Here is a 15,745-nt window from a genome sequence, read left to right on the forward strand (position 1 = left end):
GAAATGTACAAGTCTGCTGTTAATGATAATGCAGAGGATTTTCCCATGGTTGCTGTTGATGCATATCCCACGGTAGTTATTGGGGTCAAATTTGTCTCCATTTTTGTGGATTGGGGTGATCAGTCCTTGGTTCCAAATATTGGGGAAGATGCCAGAGTTGAGGATGATGTTAAAGAGTTTAAGTATAACCAATTGGAATTTGTGGTCTGTATATTTTATCATTTCATTTAGGATACCATCAACACCACATACCTTTTTGGGTTGGAGGGTTTGTATTTTGTCCTGTAGTTCTTTCAATGTAATTGGAGAATCCAGTAGGTTCTGGTAGTCTTTAATAGTTGGATCTAAGATTTTTATTTGATCATGTATATTTTTTTGCTGTATGTTAAGTTGCGTCAATTCAAATCTGGTATAGGAACAAAAAGAGGTCAATACACGTCTTCTAAAATAGACTAGTATTTTAATTAATGCAAACACTTGAATTGGTAAATATGATGTTCGTATATACGGGCCCACTGAAAAACCATGCAGGGCAGACAGAGAACTGAGCCATTGTTATAAGTTCTTCTTTAAATACTCTGACAGAGATAGTTCCCGCTCCCTGCTGGCCTATCAGAGTAGAGACTGAGCGTGGTTTAGACTTACTCAGCCTATCGTTGGCGCACAGGCTGGTCCCAGCCCCTTGGCGCTTCACTGTTGCCAGGCATTAGTTGTTATCTCCACAACTTGTCTCGAGTCAGCAACCTCAGACATCTTTGTAGCAGAACACATGTCCTTGAGCGGTTTAACAAAGAGGCAGTGTGTGTGTATGTGAGACACAAGTCTTATCTCAGCCTACCCCCTAACAGTTCCCCACATTAATCACAGCTCGTTATATTAAACAATCTATATCAGTACAGTACAAACCTATTATGTTTAATCATTAATGTATTCTTTCTAAGCTAGGCATCACATCTAGTTATAAGAAAATAGATCCCCACAGTTATAGGGCTAAAAAGATTGGAGAAGTGGTTTATCCATACATCTCCATTTTGGATAGATAACTCTTCGTGTGGGTTTTTTTAGTTAGTTTTCCAATTTTCCCAGTCTCTCTTTCTCTCTCTCTCAGTATTACTTAGAGCCTCCAGTGAGCCTCCGGGTGGCTATGGAGAAGAATGGGTTGAATGTGGAGCACTTCTTTGTCCTGAACCATGGAGAATCCAGAGTGTTGGGGGGAGAAAGAGAAGGGGGTGTTTGAATGATCAGATGGGCTACATTACCAGAAGCTGCCATAGGAAAGAGTTTGGACTTCTGACAAATAAGAAATCTAAGCTTTGGATTATAACATTTGCCTGGTAAAAGGGCACTGATGTACATATTTGCAACTTTTTATAAATCTATGTTTTTAATGCCAAGTGATATTGAAATTCACCTTACCAACATGGCTGTTTCTTTAAATGCGTGACCATGCAATGTTCGGAAGTAGCTAACCAACTGTACACCAAAGTGACCGTGACCAACTTTGAAGAGTTCCTTTTGTAAACCGAATACTAGCTTGATGTTTCTATAATTTTAGTCTAAGCAATTATGGCTAGGCCAACTAGAAAAAGTCTACTAACTAACGCATTCAGGCTATGGCTGCTTCCACATGTTTGGAAAACTCTACTTTCGAGGTCTATTCACCGAGCCGCATGTGTTCTGAAAACAGCGAAGGGAATTTTGTCAAGGTGATTATTTGTCAGCCTACAAAACAACTTTTAAATAGGGTTTCAATGTATCATATTTTAAGTGCACATCTCATTCAACAGAAGACAAACTACTCGGCACTACTGTTCCGGTTGCTTTACTTGCTAAAATGTATGCACTCCTAGCTCACTTACGGAAACACGCCCAATAGGCGAAACAGAGTCATGTTCTCGAACGTTGCAGATAGAAATGTCAGGAATAGAGCCGATGTGATTCTTATTCTACATAAGGAATCAATGTTTGTTCTACATAGCCTATCTCTATCTGAACGTTCCAAAACGTTGCGACGTCATACATTCACGTTGTACTGTAACTTGTGCCTTGTCAACATTTATGTTTGGAGCTTTCAGCTGCTAGTTAGTCTTGGCTCACTATGGTAAAGATCGAGTGTGTAAGAGCATTATTATATGGATTAATACGTGCACCATCGACCAACGGCCTTGTTTAGATATTCCGCAAAATAACTCATGTTTTAAGCTATTTTCAGACGTATTTCATAATCATATTTTCATTGCAAGTGCAAATCAAATGGGGAGTTTCGTCACGTAGGTCCTTGCATCGAAAAGAGGAGGATTTCAATAGGCTAGGCTGCTTTAATTTCGTCACATGGTAGGGTTTTTCACCGACGTCAGAAGCCTTGGCTGGGAGGCTGGTAACCGTGCGCGGTGGGACGTTGGCCGTGCTTGCAGTGCACTCTTCAACACTGTTCTGCGGATATCTCGCTGTAACAATATCCGAAGAAATGTCGCGCCACTGACGGAATTACAGGTCGGCCTTGTCTTATTCTATACGTTTTCAGGTAGTATTTTATTGACCGAGTTGTAGTGACTGTGACGTAGGTTGACCGTTCAAGCTGCGAATGATCGACTGTCTCCGTTCTGCTTATTTCACCACATTCCTTCTTCTCTTTTTAGTTAGGGTTCTATTGACTATCTAATGTTCTTATTATCCCGATAAATCATCTCGATATAGCAGCAATTCTTTCTAGTGATCCGTTTTGTTTTGTTCTTGGTCGGATCAACAAAGAAACATTGTTGTATTTCTCTGGTGGTTTATTGTGGGTCCAGTCAAGTCATTCAATAGGCCAATACGTGCAACAGAGCTCCACAGTAGGCAACGTGAAATGTATAGAGCGCGAACGTTGTAAGGGTACTCAGTCAATAGGACTAGTGGACAACTACACAGTACTTCCACCATAGGGCCTAGGTGACAGCTATGCAGTAGCCTCTTTAGTCTGTACTTACACCTTAAAACACAAGCTGCTGTGAATAGGGTTGATAGAGGGATGGAGTTGAGAGATGGATGGAGTTGAGAGAGGGATGGGGTTGACAGAGGGATTGGGGTTGACAGAGGGATTGGGGTTGACAGAGGGATTGGGGTTGACAGAGGGATGGGGTTGACAGAGGGATGGGGTTGACAGGGATTGGGGTTGAGAGAGGGATGGAGTTGAGAGAGGGATGGGGTTGACAGAGGGATTGGGGTTGACAGAGGGAAGGGGTTGACAGAGGGAAGGGGTTGACAGAGGGATTGGGGTTGAGAGAGGGATGGGGTTTACAGAGGGATTGGGGTTGACAGAGGGATTGGGGTTGACAGAGGGATTGGGGTTGACAGAGGGATGGGGTTGAGAGAGGGATGGGGTTGACAGAGGGATGGGGTTGACAGAGGGATGGGGTTGACAGAGGGATGGGGTTGACAGAGGGATGGGGTTGACAGAGGGATTGGGGTTGACAGAGGGATTGGGGTTGACAGAGGGATTGGGGTTGACAGAGGGATGGGGTTGAGAGAGGGATGGGGTTGACAGAGGGATGGAGTTGACAGAGGGATGGAGTTGAGAGAGGGATGGGGTTGACAGAGGGATGGGGTTGAGAGAGGGATGGAGTTGAGAGAGGGATGGAGTTGAGAGAGGGATGGGGTTGACAGAGGGATGGAGTTGAGAGAGGGATGGGGTTGACAGAGGGATGGAGTTGACAGAGGGATGGGGTTGACAGAGGGATGGGGTTGACAGAGGGATGGGGTTGACAGAGGGATGGAGTTGAGAGAGGGATTGGGGTTGACAGAGGGATGGGGTTGACAGAGGGATGGGGTTGACAGAGGGATGGGGTTGAGAGAGGGATGGAGTTGAGAGAGGGATGGAGTTGAGAGAGGGATTGGGGTTGACAGAGGGATGGAGTTGACAGAGGGATGGGGTTGAGAGAGGGATGGGGTTGAGAGAGGGATGGAGTTGAGAGAGAGGGATGGAGTTGACAGAGGGATGGGGGTTGACAGAGGGATGGGGTTGACAGAGGGATGGGGTTGACAGAGGGATGGGGTTGACAGAGGGATGGGGTTGACAGAGGGATGGGGTTGACAGAGGGATGGAGTTGACAGAGGGATGGGGTTGACAGAGGGATGGGGTTGACAGAGGGATGGGGTTGAGAGAGGGATTGGGGTTGACAGAGGGATGGGGTTGACAGAGGGATGGGGTTGACAGAGGGATGGAGTTGAGAGAGGGATGGGAGACATGGATCAGGCTGTGTGAAGGCATTCATTATGACCACCTTTACCTGGACCATACTGTACTGTAGTCTTCATAGTTCCTGGTAGCAGTGGAGGGTCCATACAGTCGCTCAGAGAGATTTGTAGTAGCCTAATGATAGATTGGCAGGAGGCACATATACACTGAGTATACAAAACATTAGGAACACCTTCCTAATATTGAGTTGTACCCCCCCCCCCCCTCCCCCAAATGGCCCTCAGAACAGCCTCAATTCGTCGGGGCATGGACTCTACAAGGTGTCAAACATTCTACAGGGATGCTGGCTCATGTTGACTCCAATGCTTCTCAAAGTTGTTCTTTGGGTGGTGGGCCATTCTTGATACACACAGGAAACTGTTGAGCGTGAAAAACCCAGCAGCGTTGCAGTTCAGGACACAAACCGGTGCGCCTGGCACCTACTACCATACCCCGTTCAAAGGCACTTAACTATTTTGTCTTGCGCATTCATCCTCTGAATGGCACACACACACAATCCATGTCTCAATTGTCTCAAAGCTTTAAACTCCTTCTTTAACCTGTCTCCTCCCCTTCATCTACACTGATTGAAGTGGATTTAACAAGTACACATACAATAAGAGATCATAGCTTTCACCTGGATTATCTGGACTTGGCTGCCGTCTTGTGTACGTGTCAGTTAGCATTTGGAAGGCCAGTAACTTCCTCTTCATTTGGACTGAGCTGAAGCCTTTCCACCTGTCCGGAGATAAGATACAGCTGAAACAATAGACCCAGACAATTGTATATTAAAGGTGCGGTCCACTGTGAGCTAGTCTGGCAGACAGTGTGTCTTTATTCAAAGTAGGAACCAGTAAAAAGTGGTTGCCCACGTTATACAATAGCTGACCGTGGAAGTCACGTTGCTGCCATCTCACATACAGCAGGCTTGGTAATGGCTGTTGAGTGGGGTTGTTTTGGAACTGTTGCACAGGGTTACACCATGTCACAATAAGCATGCTTTCATGTCTAAACTGTTTCCTAAGTGCGATTGCACAAGAAACTGTCGGCCATACTCCATGGTGGTGCGGGCCCAGGGACAAAACACAGAAATAGACTCTAACTGCACTGTGTGCAGGCTTTTCTTTCTTCATTACTAGCTGTGTAATCCCTCCCCAGCATGTGTACGCTTTTATTTGGATTTCTTGTTTATTAACCTCCCTGCAGACCAGGAGCCCAGCACTGTCACCCCATGGAGGAGAGAGGAGGAGCAGGAGGAGAAGTGGATGAGAACCAGGTGCTGATGGAGGAGAGGGGTGTCTCTCCTGGTGATTCCCCAGGGACGGAGGGGGATTCCCCGGCCGTGGTCCGGCCCCGCGACCCCCCCACCTCCACCCTGCAGGACTCAGGGCCTCGGTAGGGATAGACAATGAACACCTTTTGCAGTTTTCACATGCACTTTCTTGCCATCCAGCTGCTGAAGTTGCAGCATGATATTTCTGTGTTTTATTTGTCTTTATCGTTTGTGCTTTTTCTACCTGTATGGACTCTTTTTATATATATATATATATATATATATATATATATATATATATACTTGCACACCAAATTTCCCCTCTGGACACAATAGGCAGTAAAACATTTGATTGATTGACTCCTCCAGGAAGAGCAGCTCCTCCCGGTCCTCGAGGAAGAGCTTCCGTCTGGACTACCGGTTGGAGGAGGAGGTGACGGGGTCGAGCCGGGACAAACATGGCCGCTTTACTAACCCCTGGCCCACATGGAAGTTCCCGTCCTACTCTACCCTGCTACGCTTCTTCCTGCTGGAGAAGAACCACAGTAATGTACCCAGCTCCATAGAGGTGAGACACATTCTGACGTTTGCCGTATATAATAGGTCTTTCATAAGACTCCTGAACAGCTAATCAAATGGCTACCCGGACTATTTGCATTGTCCCCCCCACCCCACCCCCTCTTTTACGCTGCTGCTACTCTCTGTTTATTATCTATGCATAGTCACTTTAACTCTACCTACATGTACATATTACATCAATTACCTCGACTAACCGGTGCCCCTGCACATTGACTCTGTACCGGTACCCCCTGTATATAGCCTCCCTACTGTTATTACCTCCACTAACACATTGACTCTGTACCGGCACCCCCTGTATATAGCCTCCCTACTGTTATTACCTCCACTAACACATTGACTCTGTACCGGTACCCCCTGTATATAGCCTCCCTACTGTTATTACCTCCACTAACACATTGACTCTGTACCGGTACCTCCTGTATATAGCCTCGCTACTGTTATTTTATTTTACTGCTGCTCTTTAATTATTTGTTATTTAAATTTTTTTGTTATCTATTTTTACTTCACACTTATTTTTCTTAAAACTGCATTGTTGGTTAAGGGCTTGTAAGTAAGCATTTCACTGTAAGGTCTACACCTGTTGTATTTGGCGCATGTGACAAATACAATTTGATTTGATTTCTCCCTCATTTGAGCCACAATTTCTAGCACCCACAGCCATTTGTGTCTAATGAGACACAGCGGCTCATACGTTTTGCAAAACAAACCTAGCTATGACGGAGACCACAAAACCACACCTGATAGGACTCATTGCCAGTCAAACTGTCGACTCTTTATTATAAGGAACTTATCACACAAATGCCTAGACCTGTACTCCAACTCCACAGGTTGAATAATGATTCTTTTTTACTGTATACAGTCCACACCCAACAATTACCTCCTGCCCTGACTGAACCTGTTCCGTCTGCGCTGACTCCTGAGGTCTATCATTAAATATCTCTTGACTGAGCACGGCAGAGTTTGTCAACTGTGATTTTGAATGCTGTGCCTCATGTCCACAGTTAGGTTAGCTGTTAGCTCCGGAAGATGCCTCCCATTCCATAAACACTGCACTGTGCTCTGGTAACAACCCAGGGTATTTTTAGATGGCTGTAAATCAATCAAACCCCACGACTCAGACAGGGGCTCTGCTCTATAGACATGTAGTGGTCAGGAAGGAAGGGCCTAATATTTAAAGGAACTATATTTCCAATCATCTTTCTGATAAAGAGGAAGGACGTATTAAAGGTGTTTAGTCATCTGTGTTTTGAATTGTTATGCTGAAATAACTTAATCAAATTAACCTCAAACAAATCATACAACCAGGGTCATATTCATTGAGACACGTCGGAGAAAAAGGGTTTTAATACGAAAAACAAAATTGAGCGTTTTTTTTTTTTATTGGTTAATTTGTTTTGGTGACTTGAAAATGACCGAAGCAATAGTGAAATGTTGAAATCTTTTTTGTTCCATGTCTTAGACAAAGAGCTTCCAGTGCTGGAGCCTTTCTTACCCACCTCTATCTCTAAGCTCATGAATGAATCTGAAACAAGTCATATTCAAGTCTGTGTCTTCTGCTACTCAGGTCTTAGACAAAGAGCTTCCAGTTGTGGAACCTTGGTTCCTCCGTGTCCCGGAGGCAGCAGAAGGAGCCGTGGGGTCTGGTCTCAGGGTGACCTGGCTAGGCCACGCATCAGTCTTGGTAGAGATGGATGGCCTGGTCATCCTCACTGACCCCATCTTCAGCCAGAGGGCATCTCCCTTACAGTTCATGGGCCCCAAGAGGTACCGGGGTCCCCCTTGTACGGTTGATCAACTCCCCCGGATCGACGCGGTCGTCATCAGCCACTCCCACTACGACCATCTCGATGCGGGCACCGTGACCCAGTTGAACGAGCGGTTCGGCGGGGATCTCCGATGGTTTGTGCCGTTGGGACTCATGGACTGGATGCAGAAAAGCGGGTGTGAGAATGTGATAGAGTTAGACTGGTGGGAGGAGAACTGTGTGCCGGGTCACGACGAAGTCACGTTTGTGTGTACGCCGGCGCAGCACTGGTGCAAGCGCACCCCCACGGACGATAACCGGGTGCTGTGGGGGAGCTGGTCTGTCCTGGGCCCCTGTAACCGCTTCTTCTTTGCTGGAGACACCGGCTACTGCTCCTCCTTCCAGGAGATAGGGAGGCGCTTTGGGCCCTTCGACCTGGCTGCCATACCCATCGGAGCGTACCTGCCCAGGTATGAAACTAGTGTACACCTGTCCTGCGCAGCTGTGATTGCTTTAGTACAACGGTGTCCAAACCTCCCCGTGGAGAGCCACTGGGAGTGCAGGTTTTTGTTCCAACCCTGCTTTTATCTAATCAGCTGTTCATCAGGACCCTTGATGAACTGAATCAGGTTTAGAAAATCAAAAGCCTGCATGTCCAGTAGCTCTCTAGGGGAAGGGTTGGACCGTGGACCGTAGTATTAGATACCCCTCAACTTGATTAACTTTAGTGAACTTCAGTTTACTTTTAATAAATACTAAGTTTGTTAAACCTTCATTAGGTAAACCCACAAAAAGCCAATTTTCCTCCATGTTTCTCCTCCCTCAGAGATGTAATGCGTGGACAGCATGTGGACCCAGAGGAGGCTGTGGAGATCCACAAAGACATCCAGGCCAGACACTCCCTGGCTATTCACTGGGGAACCTTCGCTTTAGCTTACGAGGTGAGCATTAACAGTTATGAATGGGTGATCGAATGGATCTGTTTTTATATGGCGTACAATGGCTTGCGCAAGTATTCACCCCCCCCCTTGGCATTTTTCCTATTTTGTTGCCTTACAACCTGGAATTAAAATTGATTTTTTTTAGGGGTTTGTATCATTTGATTTACACAACATGCCTACCACTTTGAAGATGCAAAATATGTTTTATTGTGAAACAAACAAGAAATAAGACAAAAAAACTGAACTTGAGCGTGCATAACTATTCACCCCCCCCAAAGTCAATACTTTGTAGAGCCACCTTTTGCAGCAATTACAGCTGCAAGTCTCTTGGGGTATGTCTCTATAAGCTTGGCACATCTAGCCATTGGGATTTTTGGCTTTTCTTCAAGGCAAAACTGCTCCAGCTCCTTCAAGTTGGATGGGTTCCGCTGGTGTACAGTAATCTTTAAGTCATCCCACAGATTCTCAATTGGTTTGAGGTCTGGGCTTTGACTAGGCCATTCCAAGACATTTAAATGTTTCTCCTTAAACCACTTGAGTGTTGCTTTAGCAGTATGCTTAGGGTCATTGTCCTACTGGAAGGTGAACCTCCGTCCCAGTCTCAAATCTCTGGAAGACTGAAACAGGTTTCCCTCAAGAATTTCCATGTATTTAGCGCCATCCATCATTCCTTCAATTCTGACCAGTTTCCCAGTCCCTGCCGATGGAAAAACATCCCCACAGCATGATGCTGCCACCACCATGCTTCACTGTGGGGATGGTGTTCTCGGGGTGATGAGAGGTGTTGGGTTTGCGCCAGACATAGCGTTTTCCTTAATGGCCAAAAAGCTCTATTTTAGTCTCATCTGACCAGAGTACCTTCTTCCATATGTTTGGGGAGTCTCCCACATGCCTTTTGGCGAACACCAAACGTGTTTGCTTATTTTTTTTCTTTAAGCAATGGCTTTTTTCTGGCCACTCATCCGTAAAGCCCAACTCTGTGGTAGAGCATGGCACTTGCAACGCCATAGTTGTGGGTTCGATTCCCACGGGAGGCAAGTATGAAAAATGTATGCACTCACTAACTGTAAGTCGCTCTGGATAAGAGCGTCTACTAAATTACTAAAAAATTAAAAATAAAAATATACGGTTTAAGGTGGTCCTATGGACAGATACTCCAATCTCCGCTGTGGTGCTTTGCAGCTCCTTCAAGGTTATCTTTGGTCTCTTTGTTGCCTCTCTGATTAATGCCCTCCTTGCCTGGTCCGTGAGTTTTGGTGGGCGGCCCTCTCTTGGACAGTTTGTTGTGGTGCCATATTCTTTCAATTTTTTAATAATGGATTTAATGGTGCTCCGTGGGATGTTCAAAGTTTTTGATATTTTTTTATAACCCAACCCTGACCTGTACTTCTCCACAACTTTGTCCCTGACCTGTTTGGAGAGCTCCTTGGTCTTCATGGTGCTGCTTGCATGGTGGTGCCCCTTGCTTAGTGGTGTTGCAGACTCTGGGGCCTTTCAGAACAGGTGTGTATATATACTGAGATCATGTGACACTTAGATTGCACACAGGTGGACTTTATTGAACTAATTATGTGACTTCTGAAGGTAATTGGTTGCACCAGATCTTATTTAGGGGCTTCATAGCAAAGGGGGTGAATACATATGCACGCACCACTTTTCCGTTATTTATTTAGTAATTTTTTTTTGAAACAAGTAATTTTTTGCATTTCACTTCACCAATTTGGAAAATGTTGTGTATGTCCATTACATGAAATCCAAATAAAAATCAAATTAAATTACAAGTTGTAGTGCAACAAAATTGGAAAAACGTCAAGGGGGATGAATATGTTTGCAAGGCACTGTACTGTAGGTACCTGCTGTAAAACATATTTTTGGTGTCAATTATCAGTTGTTAGCATCAATCCAAAACCTAAGGCATGTCACCTCACATCAGAGATGCATGGCCTATCCAGTGGGATTCTCTGAATCTAATGATCAGGAAGAATACATTTGCTCTGCCTCCCAGCTGAAATTGGAGACCGAAGGTCAGGAAAACTAGCCTTCCGTGGTAATAAATCAACCCTATCACAACACGTCAACAGCGGATCTGACCTCTGCATTCTAGACTGGACTCAGTTTAGAGAAACACATATTTGCCATTGTGTCCTTTTGTGTGATGAGAACAAACACACTGTCAGACACCCCTTTTAACCGTTCAGCCTAAAGACAAAGGTGGGATTGTTCAGCGTCCCACAATAAATGTGAAAACTCCATTATGTTGCTTGCTGCTGCATTCAGTTGACGTCGGCACGTTTTTGGAAATGCAGAGGAAGATGTTTTGTTGGTCGTAAAAGAGGAACCATCGATTAACTGTGATATCATTAAACTTTCCCCTGATGCTTTGGTCATGCCTCAGCAGATGGCTTTTCTGGTAAAACCGTTTTTAAGACGGACCGTTCTCTTAAATTCGTGCAGAAAGCAACACACAGGGACATACGAGTTTACTTGTTTATGGAGAATTATTGGACTTTATTTAGTTCAGACACCTCTATTCTGGGATGTTGAAACAAGTAGTTTGTTTGCCGACAGCAGTTGTCCTGTTGGCAGGCTTTGAAAGATAACCTTTTGTCTGTCTGACGTTTCTGCTGAGGGAGGCAGCAAGCAGCTCTAAAAGCCTCTGTAGTTTCACGTGCTGTCCTCTCCTAAACCCTGGAGTTTATGTACTGGCCTCTCCTAAACCCTGGAGTCTATGTACTGGCCTCTCCTAAACCCTGGAGTTTATGTACTGGCCTCTCCTAAACCCTGGAGTTTATGTACTGGCCTCTCCTAAACCCTGGAGTCTATGTACTGGCCTCTCCTAAACCCTGGAGTCTATGTACTGTCCACTCCTAAACCCTGGAGTTTATGTACTGGCCTCTCCTAAACCCTGGAGTCTATGTACTGGCCTCTCCTAAACCCTGGAGTCTATGTACTGGCCTCTCCTAAACCCTGGAGTTTATGTACTGGCCTCTCCTAAACCCTGGAGTCTATGTACTGGCCTCTCCTAAACCCTGGAGTCTATGTACTGGCCTCTCCTAAACCCTGGAGTCTATGTACTGTCCACTCCTAAACCCTGGAGTTTATGTACTGTCCTCTCCTAAACCCTGGAGTCTATGTTCTGTCCTCTCCTAAACCCTGGAGTCTATGTACTGGCCTCTCCTAAACCCTGGAGTCTATGTACTGGCCTCTCCTAAACCCTGGAGTCTATGTACTGGCCTCTCCTAAACCCTGGAGTCTATGTACTGGCCTCTCCTAAACCCTGGAGTCTATGTACTGGCCTCTCCTAAACCCTGGAGTCTATGTACTGGCCTCTCCTAAACCCTGGAGTCTATGTACTGGCCTCTCCTAAACCCTGGAGTCTATGTACTGGCCTCTCCTAAACCCTGGAGTCTATGTACTGGCCTCTCCTAAACCCTGGAGTTTATGTACTGGCCTCTCCTAAACCCTGGAGTCTATGTACTGGCCTCTCCTAAACCCTGGAGTCTATGTACTGGCCTCTCCTAAACCCTGGAGTCTATGTACTGGCCTCTCCTAAACCCTGGAGTCTATGTACTGTCCACTCCTAAACCCTGGAGTTTATGTACTGGCCTCTCCTAAACCCTGGAGTCTATGTACTGGCCTCTCCTAAACCCTGGAGTCTATGTACTGGCCTCTCCTAAACCCTGGAGTCTATGTACTGGCCTCTCCTAAACCCTGGAGTCTATGTACTGTCCACTCCTAAACCCTGGAGTTTATGTACTGGCCTCTCCTAAACCCTGGAGTCTATGTACTGTCCACTCCTAAACCCTGGAGTCTATGTACTGGCCTCTCCTAAACCCTGGAGTTTATGTACTGGCCTCTCCTAAACCCTGGAGTTTATGTACTGGCCTCTCCTAAACCCTGGAGTCTATGTACTGGCCTCTCCTAAACCCTGGAGTCTATGTACTGTCCACTCCTAAACCCTGGAGTTTATGTACTGGCCTCTCCTAAACCCTGGAGTCTATGTACTGGCCTCTCCTAAACCCTGGAGTCTATGTACTGGCCTCTCCTAAACCCTGGAGTTTATGTACTGGCCTCTCCTAAACCCTGGAGTCTATGTACTGGCCTCTCCTAAACCCTGGAGTCTATGTACTGGCCTCTCCTAAACCCTGGAGTCTATGTACTGGCCTCTCCTAAACCCTGGAGTCTATGTACTGTCCTCTCCTAAACCCTGGAGTCTATGTACTGGCCTCTCCTAAACCCTGGAGTCTATGTACTGGCCTCTCCTAAACCCTGGAGTCTATGTACTGGCCTCTCCTAAACCCTGGAGTCTATGTACTGGCCTCTCCTAAACCCTGGAGTCTATGTACTGGCCTCTCCTAAACCCTGGAGTCTATGTACTGTCCACTCCTAAACCCTGGAGTTTATGTACTGGCCTCTCCTAAACCCTGGAGTCTATGTACTGGCCTCTCCTAAACCCTGGAGTCTATGTACTGGCCTCTCCTAAACCCTGGAGTTTATGTACTGGCCTCTCCTAAACCCTGGAGTCTATGTACTGGCCTCTCCTAAACCCTGGAGTCTATGTACTGGCCTCTCCTAAACCCTGGAGTCTATGTACTGTCCACTCCTAAACCCTGGAGTTTATGTACTGTCCTCTCCTAAACCCTGGAGTCTATGTTCTGTCCTCTCCTAAACCCTGGAGTCTATGTACTGGCCTCTCCTAAACCCTGGAGTCTATGTACTGGCCTCTCCTAAACCCTGGAGTCTATGTACTGGCCTCTCCTAAACCCTGGAGTCTATGTACTGGCCTCTCCTAAACCCTGGAGTCTATGTACTGGCCTCTCCTAAACCTATCATTCTCTCTCTCTCACTGTCTCTCTCTCACCCATTTTCTCTCTCTCACCCTCTCTCTCACCGTCTCTCTCTCACAGTCTGTCTCTCAATTCAATTCTCTCTCACGTCTCTCTTTCTCTCTCTCTCTCACCGTCTCTCTCTCTCAATTCAATTCTCGCTCTCTCACCCTCTCTCTCTCACACACACACTTTCTCAGTCTCTCTCTCTCACCATCTCCCTCTCTCACCGTCTCTCTCACACACTTTCTCTCTCTGTCTCTCTCTGACTCTCCTTCATTGGAAGGAGAGAGAGCGAGAAACGCGAGGAAGCGACTGGCTTATATCATTCATGCCTCTTTCCTTTCACTTTATTTAATACTGGCTAACATCCATCTCTGTCTCTCTGTCTGTCTGTGTCAGTATTACTTAGAGCCTCCAGTGAGACTCAGGGAGGCCATGGAGAAGAATGGGTTGAACGTGGACCACTTCTTTGTCCTGAACCATGGGGAATCCAGAGTGCTGAACGCAGACCAGGAAGTCTTTGAATGATTGGACCAAAATGGGGCCTAAGCCCCTCCCACAAGCTGTAGAAGACTAAACGGCACTGTGGCTTTAAAGCATACAGCTGAATCAATGAATGAAGCTCTCATCGTCAACAGTCTAGTCGATGGCGGACTAGAGAGTTGAATGATGGCGACTATAAAACGGAACACCCTGTCATTTATCCAATGATTGTTTTTCTATGCCAAATGTCTGACGCCGGAACTATCAAGAAGAAACATTTCGGAATAATTTTTGGCTGATGATGTGTTATCGTATAGCTGCAATGTCATCAGTCGTGTCAAAGTGATTAATATGTATGTTATTTTACACAATGGACACACTACACGTCATTGTGCGCCGACGTGCACATTGTTTCTGTGCAGAACTGCAATCGTATGCCTTCACAGTTTAGCACATTCACCAATCATATTTTGTAGAGTTTCTTTAACCACATGTAACCAAATCTTCTGGAGTCATCAAATGCTGGACAGTTCATGTGCACTATACTCTGTGTAATTTATGTACTTGGACGTTGCAATAATGTTTAGGAGGTCTGAAAACACGTTGTTGTATGTGTGGTTTTCACCCTCATCCATGTTACAGCTGTCATTAAAACTCTGCTCTCTGATGTACACAGACTTGTCTTGTGAGGTGTACACTCTTAGGTCATTAGTTAGGGCCAGAGTAATTCCTGACCTGAATACTTGGTTCTGCAATACTGACCACTTTAGATTTAAGGTTTTAAACAATAGGTCATGAGTTCAGTACTTGTCTTTTGTACAACTCTCAACGTCAAACATACGAAGAGGTGTGAATGGCCTGTGGCCCTGGTGTAAGGATCTCACCCCTGAATCACAGGGTTGTTGGTTCAAACCAAGACAGAGCCCATGAGTGTTATTTGGCTGATAGTTGAAAGATGGTCAGAACTCACGGGGGGTGAATACTTGGGGTCACTCCTGTGAAGAGCAGTGGTTCTAGAGACAATCTCCTGCCAAAAGTGGTGGTCCTTTATTTAAAAACAGTCAGGTTTTTTTTCAGCAGTTTTCTTCCCTAAACACTGCAGGTTACAGTTCAGGAACCCCAGGATTGAACCACCCCCTTCCAGCCAACACACCACTGGCCTGTAATGATGTTTGGTGTGGCAGCCACTCCTCCTAGTGGCCCTGACTCACTCTGCAGCGGAGTTCATGGCCACAACACATCCTGATCCAGAGCTGGGTTTGAACCTGCAACCCTTTACACCAGAGCCACAGACTCCTTCACGCTTACTGCTCTTCTCTTTTTGACATTGAGAGTTGCAGAAATCCACACTGAAGTGTAAGAGTTGAGGTTTGAACCCACAACATCTGTGGTACGAGGCAGGAGTTTAACCCCAGAGCCCCAGACGAACACTTTTGACTGCTTCTCGTTGTACATTTGACATTGAGAGATGCAGAGTTGTATGCAAAAGCACAAGAGCTAAGATTTAAACGTTCAACCTCTGGGTTGCATGGCAATGGTTTAACCCCAGAGCCACATAGTCCACAGTGCCTGCATAGCCCCAAGTTGGCGCTCTGGACGAATAATGTACCTCAAGTGAAATGTTTGTGTTCAAGGCTTATATAAAGTTATTTTAACTGATTATACAACGTGGGGCCAGTT

General features: G+C 45.8%; 1 protein-coding gene across 3 annotated transcripts; it reads left to right on the plus strand.

The window, feature by feature from the left end:
* Positions 1-1,499: 1,499 nt before the first annotated feature.
* LOC311122390 (N-acyl-phosphatidylethanolamine-hydrolyzing phospholipase D-like) lies at positions 1,500-14,736 on the plus strand. 3 transcript variants are annotated; one of them, XM_084196755.1, is made up of 6 exons: positions 1,500-1,706; positions 5,423-5,611; positions 5,859-6,057; positions 7,633-8,282; positions 8,639-8,753; positions 13,982-14,736. In XM_084196755.1, exons 1-6 carry the CDS (start codon positions 1,567-1,569, stop codon positions 14,108-14,110), a joined length of 1,422 nt encoding a protein of 473 aa, XP_084052881.1. In that variant the 5' UTR covers positions 1,500-1,566; the 3' UTR covers positions 14,111-14,736. The 3 variants fall into 3 exon arrangements, with proteins under 3 accessions (XP_084052881.1, XP_084052882.1, XP_084052883.1); XM_084196756.1 differs by lacking the exon at positions 1,500-1,706 and adding an exon at positions 2,037-2,493; XM_084196757.1 differs by lacking the exon at positions 1,500-1,706 and adding an exon at positions 2,088-2,524.
* The last annotated feature ends 1,009 nt before the right edge of the window (positions 14,737-15,745 follow it).

Source organism: Coregonus lavaretus (assembly GCF_964263955.1).
Source record: "Coregonus lavaretus genome assembly, contig: HAP1_SCAFFOLD_2912, whole genome shotgun sequence".
Lineage (NCBI taxonomy): Eukaryota > Metazoa > Chordata > Actinopteri > Salmoniformes > Salmonidae > Coregonus > Coregonus lavaretus.

Excerpts from the sequence above, each read along its gene's own strand:
- LOC311122390 (XM_084196755.1), top strand. The coding sequence starts at position 1,567 with ATGGCTAGGCCAACTAGAAAAAGTCTACTAACTAACGCATTCAGGCTA. Across the intron at positions 5,612-5,858 it reads CTGCAGGACTCAGGGCCTCG|GAAGAGCAGCTCCTCCCGGT; the intron begins GTAGGGATAGAC and ends TGACTCCTCCAG. Across the intron at positions 8,754-13,981 it reads CCTTCGCTTTAGCTTACGAG|TATTACTTAGAGCCTCCAGT; the intron begins GTGAGCATTAAC and ends TGTCTGTGTCAG.